The following is a 27,747-nucleotide window of genomic DNA, read 5'->3' as shown; positions in this document are numbered from 1 at the left end:
ATGTTTAATGTATGCTTTTTTTTCGTCTGTTCGCAAACCTGGAAAACGGTGCGTTCATGGACTAATAGAAAATTCTAGATTCCAGTCCGTTCATTTATTTCTATTTTTAGGTTATAAAATAAGAAAAATAATGTAAAGAAAAAAAAGTTCTGCTTTGCGATATTAATTGTAACCGAGTATGTTACCTCTGTTTATAGTAACTACCTCTGAGGTTATATGCTTTTATTTTGGTAACTTTTGAGAATGTTGCTATGGTAATGACATACAGTTCTACCCTCAATACAGAGAAAAAGGATCAAAAGTCAACTTTAGCTTCAGTTGATAAGGAAGCAAGGTTAGTAAGTAGGATGAAAATACATTGGATTCACTTGAAATTTCTGTGATTGGTTGTATTAAAGGAAGGAATACTGATGTAAAAGGCTATTCATAACAAGATGATGAAAACAATTTTAACTGTGTTATTTGTTCTTGCCCAGCTCTTAAATTCATTATTTAACTAACAGTGGTGGCCGTCTTCACTGAAATGAATGGAAATAAACTGTTTCATACTTAAAAGGCAAAAACAAGACCTAAAAAACCACTTGTATAAATTTAATGACATTGTTCCACGACAAGAGTAAAATCTACAGAAAACCTACTTCATACTTCCATAGAAAACTACACAGTAGTACATAGTACAAAAATGATCTAAAAAGATCTGCTGTGGACTAGTATTTGTTCTGCTGATATTCTTTTTGGACCTAAAGAAGAACGAGCCAAAGTCAACATGCAGCTTCAATTATTACAGCTAGGAACTAATGATCAGGCCTTAAATCTGAGTATAGTGACTGACTCAGATCTGAACCTTCAGAGTCCTATAAAGACAGTTACAAAGTCGGCCTTCTATCACCTGAATCAGAACCAACATTCATTTTATTAAACAGAAGCCAAACGTTTCCTTTCCCCTCACAAGTCCATAGGCTACCGAGATGTCACGAATCTGAGCAGAAACCGTAAAACAAAACCCGACCTGAACCGTTTTATGCCCTTAAACCCTCTGAGCTGCTTCATCTCGGCCGTTATTGAGCCGTCGTCACCTGGAGGCTTGTAGCCTCTGCGCCAAGCGGCTGAACTCAACGTTTGTTTTGCAGCTTTAAATTCTTTGCAGATGTGTTTTCTGTCCAGGAAGGAAATCTGAGCTACCGTTCGGAGCGCTTCCCAGTTTGTGCTGACAGCGGTTTGGAAGCGCTCACTTCTACACACACACACACACACACACACTACATTCTCAAAACCTCTGCAGAAACAAGTCGAGGCCTTTTCTTTATGTGGAACTTTTATTTGGCATCTTGTAAAAAAAAACAAAAACAACAAGCATCAAAAGAATCACATGTTGAGCACTTAATTTATGCACATGTAGAAAAGAGAATCAGTTTCAAACTCTGTTTTCTCACCACTGAACAAATAAAGATTCACAGATCCAGCCAGAAATCTGTTCAACAGCGACTGCATCGCTTCTCGTCATTCAGTGGAACACGAAAAATTAAAAAACTGAAAATACTTCACTACAAATTTAAATGTTGCAAGTCATCGGGGCAGTATAGCACTCTCGGTAACAAAAGAACCCTTTCAAAATAAAGTACACAGTGAGAAATATTCACAACGCCAGCCTTTAGAAGGACCCCAGCAGTAAGTTTTTGCATGTTTTCTTTGCCTGTTTTAGATTAAACCCCAGTTTGTGGCTCCATCCACTATAATTACATCCGACTCGCAGAGCTTTCCTGAAACATGAAGCTGTGAGCTAAGAAATAAAAAAAGAAACCAAATGGACTCTGAATAACAAATACAAGAAGGTTTTTTTTTTGTTTGTTTTTTACCTGTTTTATCTTAAATTTTTCTTCCATGTTTTAATGAGATATATCAAATAAAAAAGTTTGGGGGAAAAAAATGTAGAAATCCAAACCTTAAATCTGTAAATAAAAAACAAAAATACAAAACATCTAGTGGCCGGGTCATATTTTTGACTTTAATGTTATAAATTTGGATTGCATTTAAATTTGTCAAAATTAGATGAATTTTTCTAAATTCAAATTAAGCTAATTAAATGAATTATGACAGAAACATTTAAGCTGAAAAATATAACCATTTAAGATACATTTATAAATAAAAAAAGTATGTATGAAAGTATAAAACATGCAAAAACACGCGGGACCTTCAGGCTCTGACCAATCAGTGCCAACACAGAGGAAAAACAGTTTCAAAATAATAAAATAAATTCAGTGTTTGATGAAAAAAAAAACAAAAAAAAAAACAAAAAAAAACAGGCACAGCAGATGTGAAACTTTGACCTGTTTGAGCTTCAGGAGGTCTAGCAGGTCTCTAAACTAAGCATATTTACAAACAGTTCAAGAACGAGACAGCAGTTTGGTAAAGATGGCCGCCAGTGAAATCATCACCGGCGGTCTTATAGAGCAGAAAATAAAAGAAGCTGTTTTGGTCGAATGTAGGACGAGTTTTTACAACGTTTGGTCTCCATCAAGTCCTGCATCAAATCTCACCTGGACGCTAAAGTATAAACTATAGAAAACATGCACACGAGCCAGACGCTGCTGTGAAATGGAAATCTGAGTCAAAATATCTTAAATAACAAAATATATATAATATTTACACTTTCATAAAAAAATGAAGGATGATTCACCATCGCACAAACACTAAACAACAGCAGAGAGCTGGAAACTAATGAGAGAACTGAATGCCGAAGCAAAGACTCATTCGAAAGGTATAAATCTGTACAAACACACCTTGGGAGTGTGTGTTCTGTTTGTGTGTGTGTGTGTGTTCTGTTTGTGGGTGTGTGTGTGTGTGTGTATGTTCCTGGGAGAACCTGCTGAATACTGCTGAGACCAAAAAATGAAGGGACGAAGAGGGAGGGAGCGTCCCGGGTCTCCTCCGTCCGGATACTCCGCACGACCTTCAGGATTTTTACTGCACAGACAGACGAGAAGGTGAGATTCAGTCAAATCATTCAGGAGACGTCAACTCCACAAGACTCAGACAAGATCCCAACATTTAACACAGCAACTCTCACTCAGAAGCACAGATTCATGACCAAAGAAAGACAGAAAGAGGCAACAGTGGAGTACATTTACACTAAAAACTAAAAAAAGTGATTTTTTTATTGAAGTGTTGGAAGTGATTTATTTTCAATCAAACACTTCCAACATTCTTGCAGGTCAAAAAGTGGTAAACTAGCAAGAACAAAATGAGTTTTTCATGAATAAAAGCACAAATTTACAATATTAAATGTCCTGTTTTCTTGTATTAACTTGTAACATTCCATTGTCAGTGATGATGATGTTATGCTGATTGTTGCTATGGTTTCTCAGTTTTTTTTTCTCTCTTTCTGTAGATGTAAAAGCAGACTGTTGACTTGTGTTCTCTATCTTTTTTTTTTCACTCTACTCGTGTCTCCTTCCCCTTGAAACCTTTTCCTTCGGTTTCTTTTCCGTCTCTGTGTTCATTACATTTGAAATAAACCCAACGCAATTTCTAATAAAGTTTTATATCTAGAAAATAATGTGGCAACACTTAAAAATATCCTCTAACGTTGAAAAGTTGTACATTTACAAGAAAGGAAATCAAACATTTACGTTATTAAAACTCTGGTTTTCTTGTGTAATTTTCAGTATTGTACTTTTTATTGCTACATATGCTTGTGTTTGTTGCCATGGTTTCTCGGTTTGGCTTTCTCTCTCTTTCTGCAGGTGTATTCACTCACCACAACAGTTACCTGGTCATTGGGACCTTTCTTCTCTCCATTCACGGCCTTTAGCAGCACAGCATCCTCGTTCTTTGGGTTGTTCTTCATCTCCACAACGATGTCGTCTTTGGTGGGCTTCTCTTTGGTGCTGCCCGGATGAACAAAGACGTTATGAACTGGTGCTGTAGACACGTTGAAACATGACATCACACGTACAAAAAAACTGCCCACCAATAACGACTACCACTGGTTTTAGCGGCCAAGTTGTCAACATAACGCGCTAAATCTTAAATGCACGCGTAATATGTAAAAGGAAAAAGGGCTTTGCTCATATTTGTCAAAACTATGATAACTAAAGAATAATGTCAGGGAAAACTTTCCATAAAAACAGCAAAAGAGAGGGAAGTAGCCAGCTGTGCTAGCTTGACTATGACAAACGTCTACATGTGGATGTGCTGTGGAATTTCGAGTGTTTCGGTTGTAAAACACAAACTCTGAAAGGCCAAACTGAGTTAACTCTTTGTTTCTCTACTTTAAAAGTGGGTGGCTTAAAGCTCTTACCTTTGCCTTTGCAAAGGGAAAAGTAATTTTCGTATTAAATTTTTACATTTTTGTTCACGCACAAAAATGTCTTGCTTTTGCCAACAAACGCAAGTTTTGAGGGTTCTATGCAGAAAGATACAGATGTGAATTAAAATTCTGTGCAGCAGAAGGAGTAGAGGACGAGGCGGTACTCACATCTCCTGCTTTCCTGAACGTCCACAGGGGATCTTTCCCTTCTTATGCAGGAAGTAGACGACGCTTCCCAGGAAGGCGAGAAGCAGCAAACACAGTATGATCACCACTATGATCACCCCACTGCCTTCAACTGCACACAGAAGCAGACATCAAGGTTTCTGTTCAGATTTCATTTATTTGCCTAAATGATCTTCTTTTTTTTCTTTTTTACAACAAAAACAGACCAAATGTGCATGTTTACCACTCAAACTTTCAGAAAAGGTTTCTTTTCTAATGCGTCTTACGTGATAGCTTGTGTTTTGTTCATTTGGGTTCTTTTTGTGAAGGTTCACACTGTTGCACAAGGTTTTAAAAGGCTAGAAGTTCTACAGATGACAGAATGTGAAGGACTGTGTGGAGTTTAGAGTGCCACCCCCACATGTTGCTGACAGCCCAAAGCTCAACGTTGAGAAACGGCCGCAAAGAGCGGAAAGTTAGATCTCCACAGCAACCATTAGACATGATTTACAGTACTGTAAAAAAAAAAAGTTATGTTCTCTTACAGATTAAAAGTTTCAACTTTCAGTTTTAAATGATTTTATGTTTTGAATATAAAAACGTTATGTGACAAAGGTCATTATTAACCAATTAACCACAAGTAAGTCGGTTCTGCAGGGTTGCTGCTACAACGTTTCCACTCTCAGATCAGGCGGAGACTCTCATCATGCAGTTAATGCAGAAAACATGCAGAGAAACAATTCAGATGATCACAGAAACATTTCAGAGCGGAGCGAGGATCACCAGAGACGATGACGCAGACGGAGCAAGCAGACAAACATGGAGCAGAAGAAGAACAGCGGTGAAACATGTCAGACTGAAAGTACTCAGAATTTTGTTTTAAAAAAACAAAAAAACCTTATTTTTCATATTTGCCTGTTCAAAAATAAACTAAACACACAATATTTTAACGAAGCAAGCAGATTTCTGCATATATGAGTTGATAAGCCGAATTTATGAGGCAACACTTAAATTTGTGTTTAGTAAGTGTGGTCAGGTGCCACACCAAGTCAGTCAGAGGGCCACAAATGGCCCCCGGGCCACGCTTTGGACGCCCCCATGTTTAACCCTGTAAGGCCCAGTGTTGCAATACTACAAAATCTCTATTTCAAACAAAACAGATATTCAAATGTTGAATTTTCTTCTGTGTTTTCAGAAGCTGTTAAGTTGTCAATATAAACTAAATGTGCACATGACATGTATAAAAAAAATGGACACAGTTATTTTCTACTACTGTCAACAACACAACTAGACATCAAGGTTCAAGGGCGTCACATTTCAGAGGCTACTAAAAAGTTTAAATTAAAGAAAAAATAGCAAGAGAGAGGGAAGCAGGTCAGCTTTGCTAGCTGGACTTTGACAACCTTAACATGTAGATGTGGAATAAATCATGAGTTGTGAATTCAGGCAAAGTCAAAGATTTGATCAAGTCAACAAACACATTAGAAAGGAGAAGGTATGGGTGTTTTCTAAGTTAGCTATTTCCAACTTTTGTATACATTGATATGAGCCCTAACCAACCTAAATTAGCTTGAATTCAACAAGTAGAAACCATGAAGATGCTGGCATATACGACTTGGGAAAACAGTCATGGTTCCTTCCTTTAACTGTCTCTCAGGAACTGACTCAAGGTGAGAGGAATTTGAAAGAGCCCAGTGTTTTCCAATCTAATTATCAAAACCTTTTGGGCACAGACAGACTCTCCAATTCTAAAGAAAATCTGAAAAAATGCCATAAATTTATAAGCCATTTTGCCCCAAATTTTTGGTTGCAATAAAAAACACAAAGACCACATGCAGTTTTGCATTTTTATATGTATTCCTCTCGGGAATCTTTTCTTCAAATTGCCGGAGGGGCAAAATGAGCTAAGAGTCGACTGCAGCGGATACCCGGCAGGGTGAATGAACTACAGCAAAAGAGCTCTGCTTTATTCTTCAGAGTTTCCAACATCTAATGTGGATCATGCTGGATTGAGAAAACCTGACATCATTTTTAACCAAAAGGTTAAAGAATTGTGTGTCGATTCACGCAGGTCATGAGACGCTACTCAACAACTGGTTCGTGAGAATGGGACGATATTTTTATTTTTAGAAAAAGAAATGCAAGAATCCAACTTGTTTGTTTACATATATAAAGCATAGATTGCTTTAAAGAGTCAGTAATGAGTGCAGAATAGTTCAGTCTAGGTTCAACTTCTTCATTTTTACATTTCGTGTTTTTTGTTTTATTCTGAGATGATTCTAATGCTAACATTGAAACGGTTACATTTGTGTTTTAATTCATAAATCAAACTGTTGAAAGATCTCTAAACATTGCAGAATAATTCAGTTTAAGTTTATTCAAAAACCAACTTGTAGTGCTAAAAAGCCTTGAAACAGTGTTTTTGTGTGATTTAACAAATACATTTTTCATGAATCTCAAATGGTTATAAAGAATCTGTAAATATTTAAAGGTTGTTAGAGGTGCAAAACTGTAGTTAGAAATATAAACTAGTTAGCAAATCACAGTGCTTGAAAATTATTCAGATTTTGTTCTTTGCTCAACATTTTATTTTAGAGTTTAAGGCAAAACTGTAGATTAACTGTAGATTCCTTAAAAACTCTAACATAGAATCAATCCAAAGGCTAATGTTAGCTTTAGTAGCAGCCAACAGTTAGCCAATCTTGGCAATCTAAAAATTCCAAAGCTCATTTTTATCCTTTCACTTTCAACATCTTTTTATATTTTTAGTGTCAAACTGCAGTCCAGATTCCTTAAAAACTGTGAAATGTAACTTTAGTGAAACGCTGCAAAGTGAACAAAGCAGATGCTAACTCCAGCACTGACAGCAGATTATCTTGTTAGTATTCTCTCCATTCATATCTGAATGATGCCAGATAAATCATCTAAATGTAGGGGAGGGTACATCCATGCTTGTGTTTTGTCAGTTCAAACTCTTTTTTTTTACCACTCCAGGGGGTCTTTTTGTGGGCTCTAGTGTCCCTTTATACACAAGTAGGCTGACAGGAAGGGGGAAGGAGAGGGGGAAAACATGTGGTAAATGTCGCTGGGTCAGGGAGTTGAACCCGCGCCGGCCGCATTGAGGACTCAAAGCCTCCAAATATGGGTCGCGCTATCCCTTACGCCACCACGGCACGCCCCAGTTAAACTCTTTCAGCTTTGGCAAATAAAAAACACAGATCCCAGTATTTTTCAAATCTGAACAGGAAACCTTTCTTCATTTTACACAGATGTTTTCATTTTAACTTCATTGAGTTTCTCTTCATTTTAATCAATATCAGCCCATATCAAACAACCTCCAATCTTTGTTTCAAATGTCTACAGCTGCTACAATTCGAAAGTATGGATCAAACAAATTTAACAGTATTGCATAATTTGTCTTTTAAGCTAAAATGAACAAGTCAGATTTAAAAACTGAAAACTCTTTAATAAATTTATCTTGTGAGAAATATTATTTAATGTCTAGAATTTCTTTAGCAAATCAAACAATAAATTTAACATTTTAACAATTCAGTTTTATGGGCTAAATTAGGAGGAAGAAGAACAGCTGTGACTCATTCGTCAAACAATTTCCCAATTTTAAATCAGATAATTTAACTTGCATGTGTTCAATATATATAAGAAAGAGATGCTTACTGGCTTTGATGCTGAAGACCTTGACCTCAGTGCCCTGGCTGTTGGACGCGTTACAAACGGCGCTAACGTCCGAGTTGATCTTGACCGACACCATGCTGTGAGTCATGTGGTCGTTTGCTTTGCTCATCACTTCTTGCCAGTTCTACAGAGAAAGAGACAGTTTCATTTATGCAAAAGTTATCGACATCTCTCTTTCAAAACGGACAAACTGAATTTCTTTTAGGTGTAATTAAAGGTTTCGTGAAAACAAATCCAGCACGTCTCTTTTCTTAAACTTCCAAAGCACATGTCTGCATATTTGCCTTTATTTAGTGCTGCCTTTACCAACTATTAGACTCCAGCCCAGGATAGTTTTATCAGAAGCGTTGTTGAGTTTGTATAAATGCAATAGTTGGATGAAGGGTCACCTGACTGCCTGTGATGCTCCAGGTGATGCTGGGCAGTGGGTGTCCGCGGGCCTCACAGCTCAGGTTCAGCGAGCGGCCGGCCACTTCCTCCAGTTGGATCTCGTCCTCCACGCCGGCCAGCTGAGGCCCGCCTGGAGGAACAGCCACCACAAACATTGACCAAGATGGTCAGCAGATCCTGTTCTAGTAAACATTGACCAAAATGTTGTAATATACCCATAAAAACACTTCACCCTGTTTCATTTACGTCTTCATGATCCTGAACTTCCTCTAGAAACTATCAGAACTCAAAGCTCTGACCTTAAAAGGCAACAGGAGGTTAGCAGCAGCGGCTCACTGACCTTGGACGACGATGTGAACCGAGCCGTTGGTGTGCAGGGAGGGCAGTGAGGGAACGGTCACCTCGCAAACGTACTGTCCACTCGTCTCGTAGGTGGCGTCGTTCAGGTGCAGCGTGTTGCCGTGACCCACCTGCTTCCCTTCCTAAACAAACCCAAAGCAAACATCAAAACACGACCCCAAGGTCAGCGACGCCACCGGAACGTCAGAACATCACGACAATAGTCAGTTCACTAACAACACTAACTTTACGGTCACAACAGTCAGGGGGAAGACTGCTGATTGGACAGCTGTCCTGTGTAGCTAAACAACGTCCTTGTATCCAAACATGTTAATGGAAAGTTTAGTGGAAGGAAAAAGTGCATAAACAACAGGTAATAACTGCAGTCTTGAGAGTTTTGTAAAAGGAAGCCCATTCAAGAGTTTAGGAGAAATTTAGTCCAGCTAAAGTACTTGGGCACCCTGTATCCTAGCACACTGATGGAAAGTTTAGTCGAAGGAAAAAGTGCACAAGCAACAGGGAATAACTTTAAATTGGAATGAAGTGTTTTTATTCACCTTGTACCAGATGGTTACGGTTTTCAGAGAGGACAGAGCGTTGCACGATGCCACCAGATTTTCACCTTTATTCATATACTCCAAATCTTTAGGAACCACAACAGCCGGGTCCAAATCTGAAACGGGATGAAGCACGACATGACACACACACACACACACACACACACACAGAAATTACCACACTTTTTTCTAAAAAATTTTTGAGCTCAATTTCCAAGAAAATTTTTGACTTTTCAAACTTGAAAATTTCCTTATTTATCCCAGAAAATGTCTAATTTTCCAGATTTATCAATCTGGAAGAATGCTAAGTATCACATTTCTACACAAAGATGTTTTACGCCTCACAGAACAAAACCTAAAATATTCTATGATCAGCCCTGAATCAAAATTTGAACTTCAAAGCCTCTAAATACTAAAGTATAGAATAATTCTGCAGACGTGCAGTTCCAGGTCTGTAGGCGTGTCGTATGTTTTCCTACGTACAATGCACCGTGAGCGTGACCTCTTCTTTGACCTCTATTTGTCCGGCAGACTCCAGCACCCGGCACTGGTAGAGGCCGCTGTCTTTCCGGGACACAGACGGCAGAATCAGGACATCACCTCTGCTCTCTAAAAGCACATCCGGCTCCTGAAAAGGAAACTCCAAGGATGAGAGGAGGTTCACATCCACACATAACTGACAACGCTAAAACCTGCCTTCTGTAATACTAACAATTTTAGTAATACTTTGATGAATTTATGTCTTTCACAGAAAAAACCCCTACTAATTAGCAGAGTATCAATAAATTGTATAAAACTCTTGTTGTTTCTCTCCACGGAAATCTTTAGTAAAAGGCGAAAGATTTATACGATTTGAAGAGAAACAAGAGTGCATGACCTGCTACTGCTGTAGTTGCCCTATTCCTCCTGTCATCATACACACTTCACTGACGGTGCTATTTGACTTTCGCAACATCCATCCATCCATTTTCTGTTCACCCTTTGTCCCTAATGGGTTCAGGAGGGTTGCTGGTTCCTCTCCAGCTGCGTTCAGGGCGAGAGGCGGGTTCATCCTGGACAGGTTACCAGTGTGTCGCAGGGCAACACAGAGACATACAGGACACACAACCATTCACACTCACACCTAGGGAGAATTTAGAGAGACCAATTAACCTGACAGTCATGTTTTTGGACTGTGGGAGGAAGCCGGAGAACCCGGAGAGAACCCACCATGCACAGGGAGAACATGCAAACGCCATGCAGAAAGACCCGGGCCGGGAATCGAACCCAGGACCTTCTTGCTGCAAGGCAACAGCTGTACCAACTGCGCCACTGTGCAGCCCTACTGAGCAACATAAAAACTCAAAAACTTAAATATCTCATTCTTGTTCATTAAACGGACTGAAAAATGTACCTACACAAAGTAAAGCTGGACATAACCAGGTAAAAGCATAAAAATAAATCCATTTGGATACAATCCATGCTCAGAGCCAAAGATGTTGACCACTCCAATTTTTCTAAATCGTTTTATTTTCCCTCAATTTTTGTAGACTAGAATTATTTTGTTTTTCCTTTTCAATATTGTCAGGTGGAATGATTATGGATTAACATGTTAGTTACATGTCATAGAGTATCTATGATATTTAAACAGGGCCAACAGTTTTGAGACAGAAAAAAAAACATTGAATCTTAAAACTGGTTCTGAGCATTTTTTTTACATTTTCAAAACTTTTTTTCAGTTTCTTTTGAACAAACTTTATGGCCCAAAATCAGCTCCATAGGACTCAGTTCTCGTTCAGGACAACGCAGAGTGTTGTCGACAAAAGTCTACAACAAATCTAGTGTGACTCTAGTTACTTTTATTGTAAAAAAAAAAAAAAAAGTCACTAGAGGAATCTGAAAAGTTGCTAAAAATAGCAGCAAAGTGCATGGCTACATTACATAAAAGTGTACATAATTTTCATATCTAGAATTCATTCAAATTCAAAAATACTTTACTTTCCCAAACTTGTATTGAATTCAAAGCTTCAAATGAACTGGTTAAAAAACATAAGTGTTGCCAGCTTTTTGCTTTTTGGTTCCCACAATGCATTGCTCAGTCAAATAGCACCGTCAGTGAAGTGTGTATGATGACAGGAGGAATGGGGCAACTACAGCAGTAGCAGGTCATGCACTCTTGTTTCTCTTCAAATCGTATAAATCTTTCGCCTTTTACTAAAGATTTCCGTGGAGAGAAACAACAAGAGTTTATTGTAATTTTTGTAACCCTGCTGATCTGTGGGGTTTTCTTCCTGTGTTCATGAAAACAATAAGATATTTCTAAGTTCTTGAGAATTACAGATACTTCAATATCACTGCTTTTTTCAAAATGGCCTTATGAAATCAATTGAGTAAACTTTTTTTGCTGCTTAGATGTGCAATGAAGAATTATTTATTTGTTTTTACTTTGAGAGCATGAGAAATGCTGAACACAGACTGAAAACTTATCAATATATTTTTATATTCAATATATTCAAATGCACATAGAGTATTGATGATATTTAAACAGGGCCAACAGTTTTGAGACTGAAAAACAAACATTGAATCTAATTTTAAATTTCTTCTAATTTAATTCCTGTACATACATGAACTGTTTTAAGATCCACACAGTGTATTATTCCTTTATATCTCACTATTTTATAGAATTAAACATTTCATCTACTTTAATCAGTAATTTAATATTGTACATAAAATGAGCACCCTACTGATCAGCAGGGCACAAAAAAATTGGATTCAACTCTTGTTGTTTCTCTCCACGGAAATCTTTAGTAAAAGGCGAAAGATTTATACAATTTGAAGAGAAACAAGAGTGCATGACCTGATACTGCTGTAGTTGCCCCATTCCTCCTGTCATCATACACACTTCACTGACGGTGCTGTTTGACTGAGCAACATAAAAACTCAAAATCTTAACTATCTGGTTGTTTCTAATTAGCACTGGGCTCAGTTGTTTTCGCAGATTATCTGCCTCATTCCACACCGCCACAACATGGTGACAGTTTTTAAGAAATATGTAAAAAAACATTTTTATTAAAAGTTACATACTGCAGCCTTCAGCCTGAACATATGTCTAAAATGTCTTGTTTCCACCACGTTACCTTTCTTCAAATTACTCTGTCTGACCAAGTCTGCCAACCGGCTGACTGGGAAACGCTCAGACTCCATTCAGCTGAGCCTTTGTGTTCTGCAGAGACACAATGAATGCGTGTCTGACGTGGGAACAAGCCCTGCTCGCCAACATGGCCTCAGCCGGATCACAGTCCTCACAGACCCTCCACGCTGGTGTCTGCATGGGGCACTGAGAGCGCTGCATTTCAAAATCACTCCCTGCGTGTCTCTTGTGTGTCACTCACTCGCTCTCGGAGGATGCAGGGTGAGAAAGGATGCTCCATTCTTACTTGTTCCTTGCTGAAAACAAAGACCGGCGGGGGGTTGCCGTCACCCTGGCAACGCAGCTCTACGGTATCCCCCTCTTTGACCAAGCCCTGCGGCGAATCCTTCCACAGCTCCATCATGGTGGTGGGGTCTGCACACACACACACACAAAGAAACAAACTAAATTAGGCAGGCTTATTCTGCATGCTGATCATTTCCATAATGCTGACAGATCCAGTCTGGCTTTTTACTAAACTGTTCCAACAAGAATCAGAGGAGGTTGTATTTGATACTGCAGATTGGGTTTACTGGCAAAATATGCACATTATCAGATGTTCATAAGAAACAAAAACCCAACTGGATCAACACAACCATTATTATAAATTACTTCACCAAATTAAACCTCAAAAAGACAATTTTAAAGAGCAACCAAATCACCAAATCAACTTTTGTTGCTGGTAATCAATAGCCAATAGTCATATGCTTTTACATTTTTCATAAGACTGTCACTATGTTGTGATAGTTTATGAGACAAATAGGCCTGCTGCAATAAGTCAATTAATCGTATGACAAATTGACAAGAGATGAATAAAATTTGTTTGTATTTCCTCTTTCTACCAAAAACTGGAAGTCTTCAGTCTGAGGTTTTGGAGGTTTTTGAAGGACAATTTTGTTTACAGAGATTTCATAATTCATTCTATTTATGATTTCTGTTTTGTTTGTTTATTTTGGCTATTTAAAATATCTTCCAGGTCCAGTGTTAAATGTTCACTGAAATTTAAATCTTATTGATCCGTGAGAATATGTTCTTGGATAAAATGGTGTTACCATTACATTAGTTGAAAATTGTCTAAAAACAACAATATTAGCATTTATCACAATAATTTCTGGGACAATTTATCATCCAGCAAACTTTATTATCTTGACAGGCCTAAAGTTAATGAACAAAAGTGACATATTTAAGATTTTGAGTTTTTATGTTGTTCAGTCAAACAGCACCGTCAGTGAAGTGTGTATGATGACAGGAGGAATAGGGCAACTACAGCAGTAGCAGGTCATGCACTCTTGTTTCTCTTCAGATCGTATAAATCTTTCGCCTTTTACTAAAGATTTCCGTGGAGAGAAACAACAAGAGTTTATTGTAATTTTTTGTGCCCTGCTGATCAGTAGAGTGCTCATTTTATGTTCAATATCAAATTACTGATTAAAGAAAATTAAATGTTTAATTCTATAAAATAGTGAGATATAAAAGAATAATACACTGTGTGGATCTTAAAACAGCTCATATATGTACAGGAAATATATTAGAAGAAATTTAAAATAAGATTTAATGTTTTTTTTTTCAGTCTCAAAACTGTTAGCCCTGTTTAAATATCATCAATACTCTATGTGCATTTGATGTGGGGAAAAAATAATAAAAGTTTTCAGCCTGTGTTCAGCATTTCTCATGCTCTCACAGGAAAAACATATAAATAATTCTTCATTGCACATCTAAATTTATATAAAAGATCTAAGCAACAAAAAAAGTTTATTTAATTGATTTCATAAAGCCATTTTCAAAAAAGCAGAGATATTGAAGTATCTGTAATACTCAAGAACTTAGAAATAACTTAAATGTTTTCATGAACACAGGAAGAAAACCCCACAGACCAGCAGGGTATCAAAAATTATAATAAACTCTTGTTGTTTCTCTCCACGGAAATCTTTAGTAAAAGGCGAAAGATTTATACGATTTGAAGAGAAACAAGAGTGCATGACCTGCTACTGCTGTAGTTGCCCCATTCCTCCTGTCATCATACACACTTCACTGACGGTGCTATTTGACTGAGCAATGCATTGTGGGAACCAAAAAGCAAAAAGCTGGCCACACTTGTGTTTTTTAACCAGTTCATTTGAAGCTTTGAATTCAATACCAGTTTGGGAAAGTAAAGTATTTTTGAATTTGAATGAATTCTAGATATGAAAATTATGTACACTTTTATGTAATGTAGCCATGCACTTTGCTGCTATTTTTAGCAACTTTTCAGATTCCTCTAGTGACTTTTATTGTATATTTTTAAAAAAATCACTAGAATCACATTAGATTTGTTGTAGACTTTTGTCGACAACACTCTGCGTTGTTCTGAACGAGAACTGAGTCCTATGGAGCTGAATTTCAGCCATAAAGTTTATTCAAAAGAAACTGGAAAAAAGTTTTGAAAATGTAAAAAAAATGCTCAGAACCAGTTTTAAGATTCAATGTTTTTTTTTTCTGTCTCAAAACTGTTGGCCCTGTTTAAATATCAGATACTCTATGACATGTAACTAACATGTTAATCCATAATCATTCCACCTGACAATATTGAAAAGGAAAAACAAAATAATTCTAGCCTACATAAAATTGAGGGAAAATAAAACGATTTAGAAAAATTGGAGTGGTCAACATCTTTGGCTCTGACCATGGATTGTATCCAAATGGATTTATTTTTATGCTTTTACCTGGTTATGTCCAGCTTTACTTTGTGTAGGTACATTTTCAGTCCGTTTAATGAACAAGAATGATATTTAAGTTTTTGAGTTTTTATGTTGCTCAGTAGGGCTGCACAGTGGCGCAGTTGGTAGAGCTGTTGCCTTGCAGCAAGAAGGTCCTGGGTTCGATTCCCGGGGTCTTTCTGCATGGAGTTTGCATGTTCTCCCTGTGCATGGTGGGTTCTCTCCGGGTTCTCCGGCTTCCTCCCACAGTCCAAAAACATGACTGTCAGGTTAATTGGTCTCTCTAAATTCTCCCTAGGTGTGAGTGTGTGTGTGAATGGTTGTGTGTCCTGTATGTCTCTGTGTTGCCCTGCGACACACTGGTGACCTGTCCAGGATGAACCCGCCTCTCGCCCTGAACGCAGCTGGAGATAGACACCAGCGACCCTCCTGACCCCATTAGGGACAAAGGGTGAACAGAAAATGGATGGATGGATGTCGCTCAATCAAACAGCGCCGTCAGTGAAGTGTGTATGATGACAGGAGGAATAGGGCAACTACAGCAGTAGCAGGTCATGCACTCTTGTTTCTCTTCAGATCGTATAAATCTTTCGCCTTTTACTAAAGATTTCCGTGGAGAGAAACAACAAGAGTTTATTGTAATTTTTGGAAACCCTGCTGATTTGTGGGGTTTTCTTCCTGTGTTCATGAAAACATTTTTAACTTTCAGTATTACAGTTACTCCAATATATCTTTCATATAAATTTACATGTGCACTGGAGAATTATTTATTTGTTTTTACTTCACTTTGAGAGCATGAGAAATGCTGAACACAGACTGAAAACTTATATTACATTTTTACCCCACATCAAATGCACATAGAGTATTGATGATATTTAAACAGGGCCAACAGTTTTGAGACTGAAAAACAAACATTGAATCTAATTTTAAAGTACTTCTAATTTAGTTCCTGTACATACATGAGCTGTTTTAAGATCCACAGTGTCTTTTTATATCTCACTTTTCTATAGAATTAAACATTTCATTTACTTAATTCAGTATTTTAATATTGAACATAAAATGAGCACCCTACTGACCAGAACGGCTCAAAAAATTTTGTATAAAACTCTTATTGTTTCTCTCCACGGAAATCTTTAGTAAAAGGCGAAAGATTTATACAATTTGAAGAGAAACAAGAGTGCATGACCTGCTACTGCTGTAGTTGCCCCATTCCTCCTGTCATCATACACACTTCACTGACGGTGCTATTTGACTGAACAATGCTTTGCTGGCCACGCCTCTATTTTTCTTAACAAGTTTAATGGCCCCAAAACATGTTCATGACATTTTTTTTTTGTGAAACCATTAAAGCAGGGAACCCCAAACGCAGTCCTGGAGGGCCGTCATCCTGCATGTTTTAGTTCTCTCCCTGGTGGCACCAAGAACCTTTTCAGCAGGTCATTGTTCCTGTTAGGCCGTCTAACCAGCCATCATTGGATCCAGGTGCGTTAAACCAGAGAGAGAACTAAAACATGGAGGATGCCGGCCCTCCAGGACCCATTTTGGGCACCACTGCATTAAATGATGAGATTTCATTCTGTTCACTACTACCTACTATGAGCTTTCAAAATGACCTGTTATAACCTTCACTCAAACAGTTTTACATACAACTGTATTATTACATTTTAAAACACTTCTAATGTAGTTAGTATTTTAATATTGAACATCATATGAGCACCCTATATAATAAATACATGAGCTGTTTTAAGTACCATACATTATATTGTCCTTTTATATCTGACTACACTGGAAAATTAATCATCTGACCTACTTCATTCAGTAATTTAATATCAAACACAAAATGAGCACCCTACTGAACAGCAGGGCACAAAAAATTACAATAAACTCTTGTTGTTTCTCTCCACGGAAATCTTTAGTAAAAGGCGAAAGATTTATACAATTTGAAGAGAAACAAGAGTGCATGACCTGCTACTGCTGTAGTTGCCCTATTCCTCCTGTCATCATACACACTTCACTGACGGTGCTATTTGACTGAAAAATGCTTTGCTGGCCACGCCTCTATTTTTCTTAACAAGGTTAAAGTGTTTTTTTGTTTTTTCCGTTTCTAAACTTTTTTTCCAGTGGCAAATATTTTTTTCCACTTTCAGTTTTAAAATAAATGTTAAGTTTTAATTGATTTTTTTTAGTTTCAAATGTTCTTATAAACAAACTTTATAGCCCCAATTTAGGTCCATTTTTGTTCAGCACAGAGATTTGTCAATAGTCGCTGTTTTCTAAAAAAGTCATTATAGGAATCTGAAAAGTTTCTCAAAAGAGTGACAAAGTGCTTTGCTACGTTATTGGTTATAATAAATACATGGTTATAGTGGAACTAGTAATGTTACAGATACATTTTAATTTTTTGTGTAAACAGCCTTGCTAATCTTTCCACTTGTCTTCTCACTTGGCCGAGCCCATTGCTGTTTCTTAGCTCCGCCCACTTTGGTAGAATTTAAACTTTACCTTAATAGGGGGGTTAAGTTACACTTTGAAGGTAATCTATAAAGCTTCTTTAATCAGGTTAGAATATGTTTATGGGCAATACAAAACTTGTTGGCTCTAGTGGCCTTTATTTTGCAGCTGTCAGGAAGAAAGGTAGGTTGTGGCAGAGGGGGAAGACATGCAGCAAAGTTTGTTGGGCTGGGACTTCAACCCTTGATGGTCTCGTTTAGGACAAAGGCCTCAATATGTGGGTTGAACTTTACCCCTGCACACCACTTGCATGAAATCATTCCTAAATAAATATATTTCAATCTGCTTTGTTGTGCATAGTTCAAGCTCCTTGCACTGAGATCATAAAATAACACAACGTTCCAAGTCCCACTGGATGCTGTAAATTGCTTCTAGTGGACAAAGTATTTTAATAGTGAACATAGAAGGAGCATCACACTAAACAGCTGAGGGGATAGCACCGTCAGTGAAGTGGGTATGATGACAGGAGGAATAGGGCAACTACAGCAGTAGCAGGTCATGCACTCTTGTTTCTCTTCAGATCGTATAAATCTTTCGCCTTTTACTAAAGATTTCCGTGGAGAGAAACAATAAGAGTTTATTGTAATTTTTTGTAACCCTGCTGACTTGTGGGGTTTTCTTCCTGTGTTCATGAAAACATTTTTAACTTTCAGTATTACAGTTACTCCAATATATATGTCATATAAATTCACATGTGCACTGGAGAATTATTTATTTGTTTTTACTTCACTTTGAGAGCATGAGAAATGCTAAACACAGACTGAAAACTTACATTTTTTCCCCACATCAAATGCACATAGAGTATTGATGATATTTAAACAGGGCCAACAGTTTTGAGACTGAAAAACAAACATTGAATCTAATTTTAAAGTACTTCTAATTTAGTTCCTGTACATACATGAGCTGTTTTAAGATCCACAGTGTCTTTTTATATCTCACTATTCTATAGAATTAAAAATTTCATCTACTTAATTCAGTATTTTAATATTGAACATAAAATGAGCACCCTACTGACCAGCAGGGCTCAAAAAATTTTGAGAAACTTTTCAGATTCCTATAATGACTTTTTTAGAAAACAGCGACTATTGACAAATCTCTGTGCTGAACAAAAATTGACCTAAATTGGGGCTATAAAGTTTGTTTATAAGAACATTTGAAACTAAAAAAAATCAATTAAAACTTAACATTTATTTTAAAACTGAAAGTGGAAAAAAATATTTGCCACTGGAAAAAAAGTTTAGAAACGGAAAAAACAAAAAAACACTTTAACCTTGTTAAGAAAAATAGAGGCGTGGCCAGCAAAGCATTGTTCAGTCAAATAGCGCCGTCAGTGAAGTGTGTATGATGACAGGAGGAATAGGGCAACTACAGCAGTAGCAGGTCATGCACTCTTGTTTCTCTTCAGATCGTATAAATCTTTCGCCTTTTACTAAAGATTTCCGTGGAGAGAAACAATAAGAGTTTTATACAAAATTTTTTGAGCCCTGCTGGTCAGTAGGGTGCTCATTTTATGTTCAATATTAAAATACTGAATTAAGTAGATGAAATGTTTAATTCTATAGAATAGTGAGATATAAAAAGACACTGTGGATTAGTGATGGTGAGATGAAGCCTCATGAGGCATTGAACTACTTGAGACAATTGGTTCGAGAAAGGGTTCATTTCTTGAGGCTTCATGTGCACACGACACCACCTACTGGCCAGGTGTACAATCACAGCCCGCTGTATCTTAACACATGTGATGCATTGAATTTTTGTCTATTATGGGTCTTGGGAATGACTTCACAAAAGGTGTACATATGTGTACAATAAAATATTGTTTGAACAATAAAATATTGTTTGAATGTATTCTCTGTGTGTAATTATTCCCAAAATAGTAGTGTCATGTGATATGGCATGTTGTGTAATAATGTTTTTCTGTGACTCTAGAAAAATGGCATGAGCTTAATCAGGCAGAGGACAGTGAAAGTGCTTGTGGAACGAGGGAGGGGGTAGTGAATAGGCTAATGCTTGTGTAACTTGGATGATTTCATTCATTTTTTTTAAGAAACAACAATTTCTCCACAGTTTTAGGTTTCAAACGATTTCTCTTTTTTGACACTACTTCTCCAGCCTTTGAAAAGACACGCTCACATGGCACAGATGATGCCGGGGTGCATAAATAAATAAGTGCAAGTTTGTACAGATTGGGGTACAGTGACCGATGATTATAGTATAGTATATAGTATAGTAATGAAATACCTTGGCTGGGTGAAGCTCCAGTTTCCTCCCTATTCTCATGCAAGGCACGGTAGTGTCTTAGCATGGATGAGGTGTTATTATTGTACCTCAACTCCTTGGTGCACAATAAACACCTCACCTTTACAGAAAATAAGAAACAGTGAAAAATACAGTTCCTCATAAGCAAACCTAATGCATCTGCAAATGTTCAGTTCACCTGGCTCCATCCTACTCCTATCCTGTCTTCGTGCTCCTAAATCTCCTATCTATCTATCTCTCTCCAAAACTCTCCAAACACCAAACTAACTGTCTCAAACTAAATAACCACTATCCAAACTCTGCTATCCAAACTATCAAAACTCTATCCACTCTCTCAACTGACCGCAACTCGCCTACAACAACCCACATTTTGAATGGAGCCTGTGGGGTTTATAAAGCTGTCAAACCGCGCGACGAAATCTGAGCCATTTCCCGAAGCAGTCACGTGGTACAGCCGGGCAGCGAGGCCTCGGACGTCATCGTTTTCGGCTCCTCCCCTAAATGAAGCAAGCCTCGATACGCGCTTCACGGAAACGCCCCCTCCATTACTCGACACACGCCTCGAAGCCTCGGCTCATCGCGTAACATCACTACTGTGGATCTTAAAACAGCTCATGTATGTACAGGAACTAAATTAGAAGTACTTTAAAATTAGATTCAATGTTTGTTTTTCAGTCTCAAAACTGTTGGCCCTGTTTAAATATCATCAATACTCTATGTGCATTTGATGTGGGGAAAAAATATAATGTACAGTTAGGGCCAGAAATATTTGGACAGTAACACAATTTTCGCGAGTTGGGCTCTGCAGGCCACCGCATTGGATTTGAAATGAAACCTCTACAACAGAATTCAAGTGCAGGTTGTAACGTTTAATTTAAAGGGTTGAACAAAAATATCTGACAGAAAATGTATGAATTGTACACATTTCTTTACAAAAACTCCACATTTTAGGAGCTCAAAAGTAATTGGACAAATAAACATAACCCAAACAAAATATATTCTTTTCAATATTTTGTTGCGAATCCTTTAGAGGCAATCACTGCCTTAAGTCTGGAACCCATGGACATCACCAAACGCTGGGTTTCCTCCTTCTTAATGCTTTGCCAGGCCTTTACAGCCGCAGCCTTCAGGTCATGCTTGTTTGTGGGTCTTTCCGTATGAAGTCTGGATTTGAGCAAGTGAAATGCATGCTCAATTGGGTTAAGATCTGGTGATTGACTTGGCCATTGCAGAATGTTCCACTTTTTTGCACTCATGAACTCCTGGGTAGCTTTGGCTGTATGCTTGGGGTCATTGTCCATCTGTACTGTGAAGCGCCGTCCGATCAACTTTGCAGCATTTGGCTGAATCTGGGCTGAAAGTATATCCGGTACACTTCAGAATTCATCCGCTACTCTTGTCTGCTGTTATGTCATCAATAAACACAAGTGACCCAGTGCCATTGAAAGCCATGCATGCCCATGCCATCACGTTGCCTCCACCATGTTTTACAGAGGATGTGGTGTGCCTTGGATCATGTGCCGTTCCCTTTCTTCTCCAAACTTTTTTCTTCCCATCATTCTGGTACAGGTTGATCTTTGTCTCATCTGTCCATAGAATACTTTTCCAGTACTGGGCTGGCTTCTTGAGGTGTTTTTCGGCAAATTTAACTCTGGCCTGTCTATTTTTGGAATTGATGAATGGTTTGCATCTAGATGTGAACCCTTTGTATTTACTTTCATGGAGTCTTCTCTTTACTGTTGACTTAGAGACAGATACACCTACTTCCCTGAGAGTGTTCTGGACTTCAGTTGATGTTGTGAACGGGTTCTTCTTCACCAAAGAAAGTATGCGGCGATCATCCACCACCGTTGTCTTCCGTGGACGCCCAGGCCTTTTTGAGTTCCCAAGCTCACCAGTGAATTCCTTTTTTCTCAGGATGTACCCGACTGTTGATTTTGCTACTCCAAGCATGTCTGCTATCTCTCTGATGGATTTTTTCTTTTTTTTCAGCCTCAGGATGTTCTGCTTCACCCCAATTGAGAGTTCCTTTGACCGCATGTTGTCTGGTCACAGCAACAGCTTCCAAATGCAAGACCACACACCTGGAATCAACCCTAGACCTTTTAACTACTTAATTGATTACAGGTTAACGAGGGAGACGCCTTCTAAGTTAATTGCAGCCCTTAGAGTCCATTATCCAATTACTTTTGGTCCCTTGAAAAAGAGGAGGCTATGCATTACAGAGCTATGATTCCTAAACCCTTTCTCCGATTTGGATGTGGAAACTCTCATATTGCAGCTGGGAGTGTGCACTTTCAGCCCATATTATATATATGATTGTATATCTGAACATGTTTTTGTAAACAGCTAAAATAACAAACCTTATGCCACTGTCCAAATATTTCTGGCCCTAACTGTAAGTTTTCAGTCTGTGTTCAGCATTTCTCATGCTCTCAAAGTGAAGTAAAAACAAATAAATAATTCTCCAGTGCACATGTAAATTTATATGAAAGATATATTGGAGTAACTGTAATACTCAAAGTTAAAAATAACTTAATGTTTTCATGAACACAGGAAGAAAACCCCACAAGTCAGCAGGGTTACAAAAAATTACAATAAACTCTTGTTGTTTCTCTCCACGGAAATCTTTAGTAAAAGGCGAAAGATTTATACGATCTGAAGAGAAACAAGAGTGCATGACCTGCTACTGCTGTAGTTGCCCTATTCCTCCTGTCATCATACACACTTCACTGACGGCGCTATCCCCTCAGCTGTTTAGTGTGATGCTCCTTCCATGTTCACTATTAAAATACTTTGTCCACTAGAAGCAATTTACAGCATCCAGTGGGACTTGGAACGTTGCGTTATTTTATTATCTCAGTGCAAGGAGCTTAAACTATGCACAACAAAGCAGATTGAAATACAGTAATCCCTCGTTTATCGCGGGGGTTACGTTCCGAAAATGAACCGCGATAAGTGAAATCCGCGAAATAGAAAACTTTTTTTTTTACAATTAGCAAGGTGCTTTTGTCGGTCCAGGCCGTTTTGTCGACATTATGGGTTTAGGTGATGTTCGAAATTACAAGATAATTTGGCCAACTTAATGTAAATTTGCCAAGCTGTTTTATGTACGTACACATAACTGCACGAGACGACAAAATGATAGTACAATTCGTAGCATGTTTTGATACAAGAAGCGGGAGTGAGTTTTTAGCGAATCAGAATGCAGAGCACAATGCACCAAAAAAAAAAAAAAAAATGCATTATGAAAATCCGCGAAATAGCGAATCCGCGATAAGTGAACCGCGAAGTGGCGAGGGATCACTGTATATTTATTTAGGAATGATTTTATGCAAGTGGTGTGCAGGGGTAAAGCTCAACCCACATATTGAGGCCTTTATCCTAAACGAGACCATCAAGGGTTGAAGTCCCAGCCCAACAAACTTTGCTGCATGTCTTCCCCCTCTGTCACAACCTACCTTTCTTCCTGACAGCTGCAAAATAAAGGCCACTAGAGCCAACAAGTTTTGTATTGCCCATAAACATATTCTAAACTGATTAAAGAAGCCTTATAGATTACCTTCAAAGTGTAACTAAACCCCCTATTAAGGTAAAGTTTAAATTCTACCAAAGTGGGCGGAGCTAAGAAACAGCAATGGGCTCGGCCAAGTGAGAAGACAAGTGGAAAGATTAGCAAGGCTGTTTACACAAAAAATGAAAATGTATCTGTAACATTACTAGTTCCACTATAACCGTGTATTTATTATAACCAATAACGAAGCAAAGCACTTTGTCACTCTTTTGAGAAACTTTTCAGATTCCTATAATGACTTTTTTAGAAAACAGCGACTATTGACAAATCTCTGTGCTGAACAAAAATGGACCTAAATTGGGGCTATAAAGTTTGTTTATAAGAACATTTGAAACTTAAAAAAAAATCAATTAAAACTTAACATTTATTTTAAAACTGAAAGTGGAAAAAAATATTTGCCACTGGAAAAAAAGTTTAGAAACGGAAAAAACAAAAAAACACTTTAACCTTGTTAAGAAAAATAGAGGCGTGGCCAGCAAAGCATTTTTCAGTCAAATAGCACCGTCAGTGAAGTGTGTATGATGACAGGAGGAATAGGGCAACTACAGCAGTAGCAGGTCATGCACTCTTGTTTCTCTTCAGATCGTATAAATCTTTCGCCTTTTACTAAAGATTTCCGTGGAGAGAAACAACAAGAGTTTATTGTAATTTTTTGTGCCCTGCTGTTCAGTAGGGTGCTCATTTTGTGTTTGATATTAAATTACTGAATGAAGTAGGTCAGATGATTAATTTTCCAGTGTAGTCAGATATAAAAGGACAATATAATGTATGGTACTTAAAACAGCTCATGTATTTATTATATAGGGTGCTCATATGATGTTCAATATTAAAATACTAACTACATTAGAAGTGTTTTAAAATGTAATAATACAGTTGTAAGTAAAACTGTTTGAGTGAAGGTTATAACAGGTCATTTTGAAAGCTCATAGTAGGTAGTAGTGAACAGAATTAAATCTCATCATTTAATGCAGTGATGCCCAAAGTGGGTACTGGAGGGCCGGCATCCTCCATGTTTTAGTTCTCTCTCTGGTTTAATGCACCTGGATCCAATGATGGCTGGTTAGACGGCCTAACAGGAACAATGACCTGCTGAAAAGGTTGTTGGTGCCACCAGGGAGAGAACTAAAACATGCAGGATGACGGCCCTCCAGGACTGCGTTTGGGGACCCCTGCTTTAATGGTTTCACAAAAAAAAAATGTCATGAACATGTTTTGGGGCCATTAAACTTGTTAAGAAAAATAGAGGCGTGGCCAGCAAAGCATTGTTCAGTCAAATAGCACCGTCAGTGAAGTGTGTATGATGACAGGAGGAATGGGGCAACTACAGCAGTAGCAGGTCATGCACTCTTGTTTCTCTTCAAATTGTATAAATCTTTCGCCTTTTACTAAAGATTTCCGTGGAGAGAAACAATAAGAGTTTTATACAAAATTTTTTGAGCCGTTCTGGTCAGTAGGGTGCTCATTTTATGTTCAATATTAAAATACTGAATTAAGTAGATGAAATGTTTAATTCTATAGAATAGTGAGATATAAAAAGATAATAAAAATACACTGTGGTTCTTAAAACAGCTCATGTATGTACAGGAACTAAATTAGAAGTACTTTAAAATTAGATTCAATGTTTGTTTTTCAGTCTCAAAACTGTTGGCCCTGTTTAAATATCATCAATACTCTATGTGCATTTGATGTGGGGAAAAAATATAATGTAAGTTTTCAGTCTGTGTTCAGCATTTCTCATGCTCTCAAAGTGAAGTAAAAACAAATAAATAATTCTCCAGTGCACATGTGAATTTATATGACATATATATTGGAGTAACTGTAATACTCAAAGTTAAAAATAACTTAATGTTTTCATGAACACAAGAAGAAAACCCCACAAATCAGCAGGGTTACAAAAAATTACAATAAACTCTTGTTGTTTCTCTCCACGGAAATCTTTAGTAAAAGGCGAAAGATTTATACGATCTGAAGAGAAACAAGAGTGCATGACCTGCTACTGCTGTAGTTGCCCTATTCCTCCTGTCATCATACCCACTTCACTGACGGTGCTATCCCCTCAGCTGTTTAGTGTGATGCACCTTCCATGTTCACTATTAAAATACTTTGTCCACTAGAAGCAATTTACAGCATCCAGTGGGACTTGGAACGTTGTGTTATTTTATGATCTCAGTGCAAGGAGCTTGAACTATGCACAACAAAGCAGATTGAAATATATTTATTTAGGAATGATTTTATGCAAGTGGTGTGCAGGGGTAAAGTTCAACCCACATATTGAGGCCTTTATCCTAAACAAGACCATCAAGGGTTGAAGTCCCAGCCCAACAAACTTTGCTGCATGTCTTCCCCCTCTGCCACAACCTACCTTTCTTCCTGACAGCTGCAAAATAAAGGCCACTAGAGCCAACAAGTTTTGTATTGCCCATAAACATATTCTAACCTGATTAAAGAAGCCTTATAGATTACCTTCAAAGTGTAACTAAACCCCCTATTAAGGTAAAGTTTAAATTCTACCAAAGTGGGCGGAGCTAAGAAACAGCAATGGGCTCGGCCAAGTGAGAAGACAAGTGGAAAGATTAGCGAGGCTGTTTACACAAAAAATTAAAATGTATCTGTAACATTACTAGTTCCACTATAACCATGTATTTATTATAACCAATAACGTAGCAAAGCACTTTGTCACTCTTTTGAGAAACTTTCATGTTCCTATAATGACTTTTTTAGAAAACAGCGACTATTGACAAATCTCTGTGCTGAACAAAAATGGACCTAAATTGGGGCTATAAAGTTTGTTTATAAGAACATTTGAAACTTAAAAAAAAATCAATTAAAACTTAACATTTATTTTAAAACTGAAAGTGGAAAAAAATATTTGCCACTGGAAAAAAAGTTTAGAAATGGAAAAAACAAAAAAACACTTTAACCTTGTTAAGAAAAATAGAGGCGTGGCCAGCAAAGCATTTTTCAGTCAAATAGCACCGTCAGTGAAGTGTGTATGATGACAGGAGGAATGGGGCAACTACAGCAGTAGCAGGTCATGCACTCTTGTTTCTCTTCAAATCGTATAAATCTTTCGCCTTTTACTAAAGATTTCCGTGGAGAGAAACAACAAGAGTTTATTGTAATTTTTGATATCCTGCTGTCTAGTGGGGTGCTTTTTCTATGTTCAATATAAATGTGATTAGTTAATTATCAGAACTTCTGTACAGTTTGACACATTATGCAGTATATGTAAACTGCAATGCTACTTGTAAAGAGCTTTGAGGAAGGAGTTATGGGTGCATGTTTCATCCTGACCCTCTCCTCTCTTGGCCATCTCCTCTGCAGCTCTTTGCTCTTCTGTAGTGATGGTGAGATGAAGCCTCATGAGGCATTGAACCACTTGAGCCAACTGGTTCGAGAAAGGGTTCATTTCTTGAGGCTTCATGTGTACACGAAACCACCTACTGGCCAGGTGTATAATCACAACCAGCTGTATCTTAACACGAGTGATGAATTGAATGTTTGTCTATTATGGCTCTTGGGAATGACTTCACAAAAGGTGAAGAAAAAAAGAGACAAAGAGAGAGAGAAAGAGATATATAGAGATAGAGATAGAGAGAAATATATATACAAAAAATCCTATCCTGTCCCACAGCTATCTTAAAAATCCTAATATAAAAATTAAGAACTTTAAAACTAACTAACCAATCCTATTTATAATAGTGAGATTATTAGTAAAAAGCTCAAATTAAATAAATAACCCAATTATAACTAATAAATAGTAAAGTCTAAAAACATTAAATATTAATCCCAGAAAAATAAATAAAGGGGAAGGGGGGAAAAATTAATTTAGATCAATACCTTGCTTATTCCAGAGCAAATCTGCTTATGATGTGTGTGATGATGGTATTGGAGTTCAAGGTAACTCAAGTTAAATCAAGTGGTGAAAACTCACGTATCCTTAATATTAGAATTAAAATTAAAAATAGGATAGCTGTGGGACAGGATAGGATTTTCTCTTTTTTCCTTTCTCTGTGTCTCCCTCTCTGTATATATATATATATTTCTCTCTCTCTCTTTCTCTCTCTTTGTCTCAGTTTTTCTCT

General features: G+C 37.6%; 1 protein-coding gene and 15 non-coding genes across 16 annotated transcripts in view; 8 read left to right on the top strand and 8 right to left on the bottom strand.

The window, feature by feature from the left end:
* Nucleotides 1–1,302: 1,302 nt before the first annotated feature.
* Nucleotides 1,303–27,747, bottom strand: part of mcama (melanoma cell adhesion molecule a) — a 72,616-nt gene continuing 46,171 nt past the window's right edge. Inside the window, exons 7-15 of the mRNA XM_044141487.1 lie at nucleotides 12,870–12,997; nucleotides 9,937–10,081; nucleotides 9,454–9,569; nucleotides 8,898–9,039; nucleotides 8,557–8,687; nucleotides 8,038–8,291; nucleotides 4,478–4,624; nucleotides 3,758–3,887; nucleotides 1,303–2,964 (exon numbers count right to left, since the gene is read on the bottom strand). Of these exons, the coding sequence (XP_043997422.1) occupies nucleotides 2,962–2,964; nucleotides 3,758–3,887; nucleotides 4,478–4,624; nucleotides 8,038–8,291; nucleotides 8,557–8,687; nucleotides 8,898–9,039; nucleotides 9,454–9,569; nucleotides 9,937–10,081; nucleotides 12,870–12,997 (1,196 nt within the window). The 3' untranslated portion in view covers nucleotides 1,303–2,961. The remainder of the gene's footprint in view (nucleotides 2,965–3,757; nucleotides 3,888–4,477; nucleotides 4,625–8,037; nucleotides 8,292–8,556; nucleotides 8,688–8,897; nucleotides 9,040–9,453; nucleotides 9,570–9,936; nucleotides 10,082–12,869; nucleotides 12,998–27,747) is intronic.
* LOC122845480 lies at nucleotides 10,211–10,325 on the bottom strand. Its single transcript, XR_006373057.1, has one exon. It is a non-coding gene; the product is annotated as a U5 spliceosomal RNA (small nuclear RNA).
* Nucleotides 11,603–11,716, top strand: LOC122845498. Its single transcript, XR_006373074.1, has one exon. It is a non-coding gene; the product is annotated as a U5 spliceosomal RNA (small nuclear RNA).
* On the bottom strand, nucleotides 12,170–12,284 carry LOC122845485. Its single transcript, XR_006373062.1, has one exon. It is a non-coding gene; the product is annotated as a U5 spliceosomal RNA (small nuclear RNA).
* LOC122845486 lies at nucleotides 13,906–14,019 on the top strand. Its single transcript, XR_006373063.1, has one exon. It is a non-coding gene; the product is annotated as a U5 spliceosomal RNA (small nuclear RNA).
* Nucleotides 14,486–14,599, bottom strand: LOC122845482. The gene has a single exon (XR_006373059.1). It is a non-coding gene; the product is annotated as a U5 spliceosomal RNA (small nuclear RNA).
* LOC122845479 lies at nucleotides 15,875–15,990 on the top strand. Its single transcript, XR_006373056.1, has one exon. It is a non-coding gene; the product is annotated as a U5 spliceosomal RNA (small nuclear RNA).
* LOC122845489 lies at nucleotides 16,384–16,499 on the bottom strand. Its single transcript, XR_006373066.1, has one exon. It is a non-coding gene; the product is annotated as a U5 spliceosomal RNA (small nuclear RNA).
* On the bottom strand, nucleotides 17,165–17,278 carry LOC122845484. The gene has a single exon (XR_006373061.1). It is a non-coding gene; the product is annotated as a U5 spliceosomal RNA (small nuclear RNA).
* LOC122845499 lies at nucleotides 18,330–18,444 on the top strand. The gene has a single exon (XR_006373075.1). It is a non-coding gene; the product is annotated as a U5 spliceosomal RNA (small nuclear RNA).
* Nucleotides 19,215–19,330, top strand: LOC122845488. The gene has a single exon (XR_006373065.1). It is a non-coding gene; the product is annotated as a U5 spliceosomal RNA (small nuclear RNA).
* LOC122845478 lies at nucleotides 22,652–22,766 on the bottom strand. Its single transcript, XR_006373055.1, has one exon. It is a non-coding gene; the product is annotated as a U5 spliceosomal RNA (small nuclear RNA).
* On the top strand, nucleotides 24,225–24,338 carry LOC122845481. The gene has a single exon (XR_006373058.1). It is a non-coding gene; the product is annotated as a U5 spliceosomal RNA (small nuclear RNA).
* On the top strand, nucleotides 25,004–25,119 carry LOC122845487. The gene has a single exon (XR_006373064.1). It is a non-coding gene; the product is annotated as a U5 spliceosomal RNA (small nuclear RNA).
* Nucleotides 25,533–25,647, bottom strand: LOC122845497. Its single transcript, XR_006373073.1, has one exon. It is a non-coding gene; the product is annotated as a U5 spliceosomal RNA (small nuclear RNA).
* LOC122845483 lies at nucleotides 26,699–26,812 on the top strand. Its single transcript, XR_006373060.1, has one exon. It is a non-coding gene; the product is annotated as a U5 spliceosomal RNA (small nuclear RNA).

Source organism: Gambusia affinis, linkage group LG15 (assembly GCF_019740435.1).
Source record: "Gambusia affinis linkage group LG15, SWU_Gaff_1.0, whole genome shotgun sequence".
Lineage (NCBI taxonomy): Eukaryota > Metazoa > Chordata > Actinopteri > Cyprinodontiformes > Poeciliidae > Gambusia > Gambusia affinis.
The sequence above is the reverse complement of the archived record's forward strand: the minus strand, read 5'-3'. Positions and strand labels throughout refer to the sequence as shown.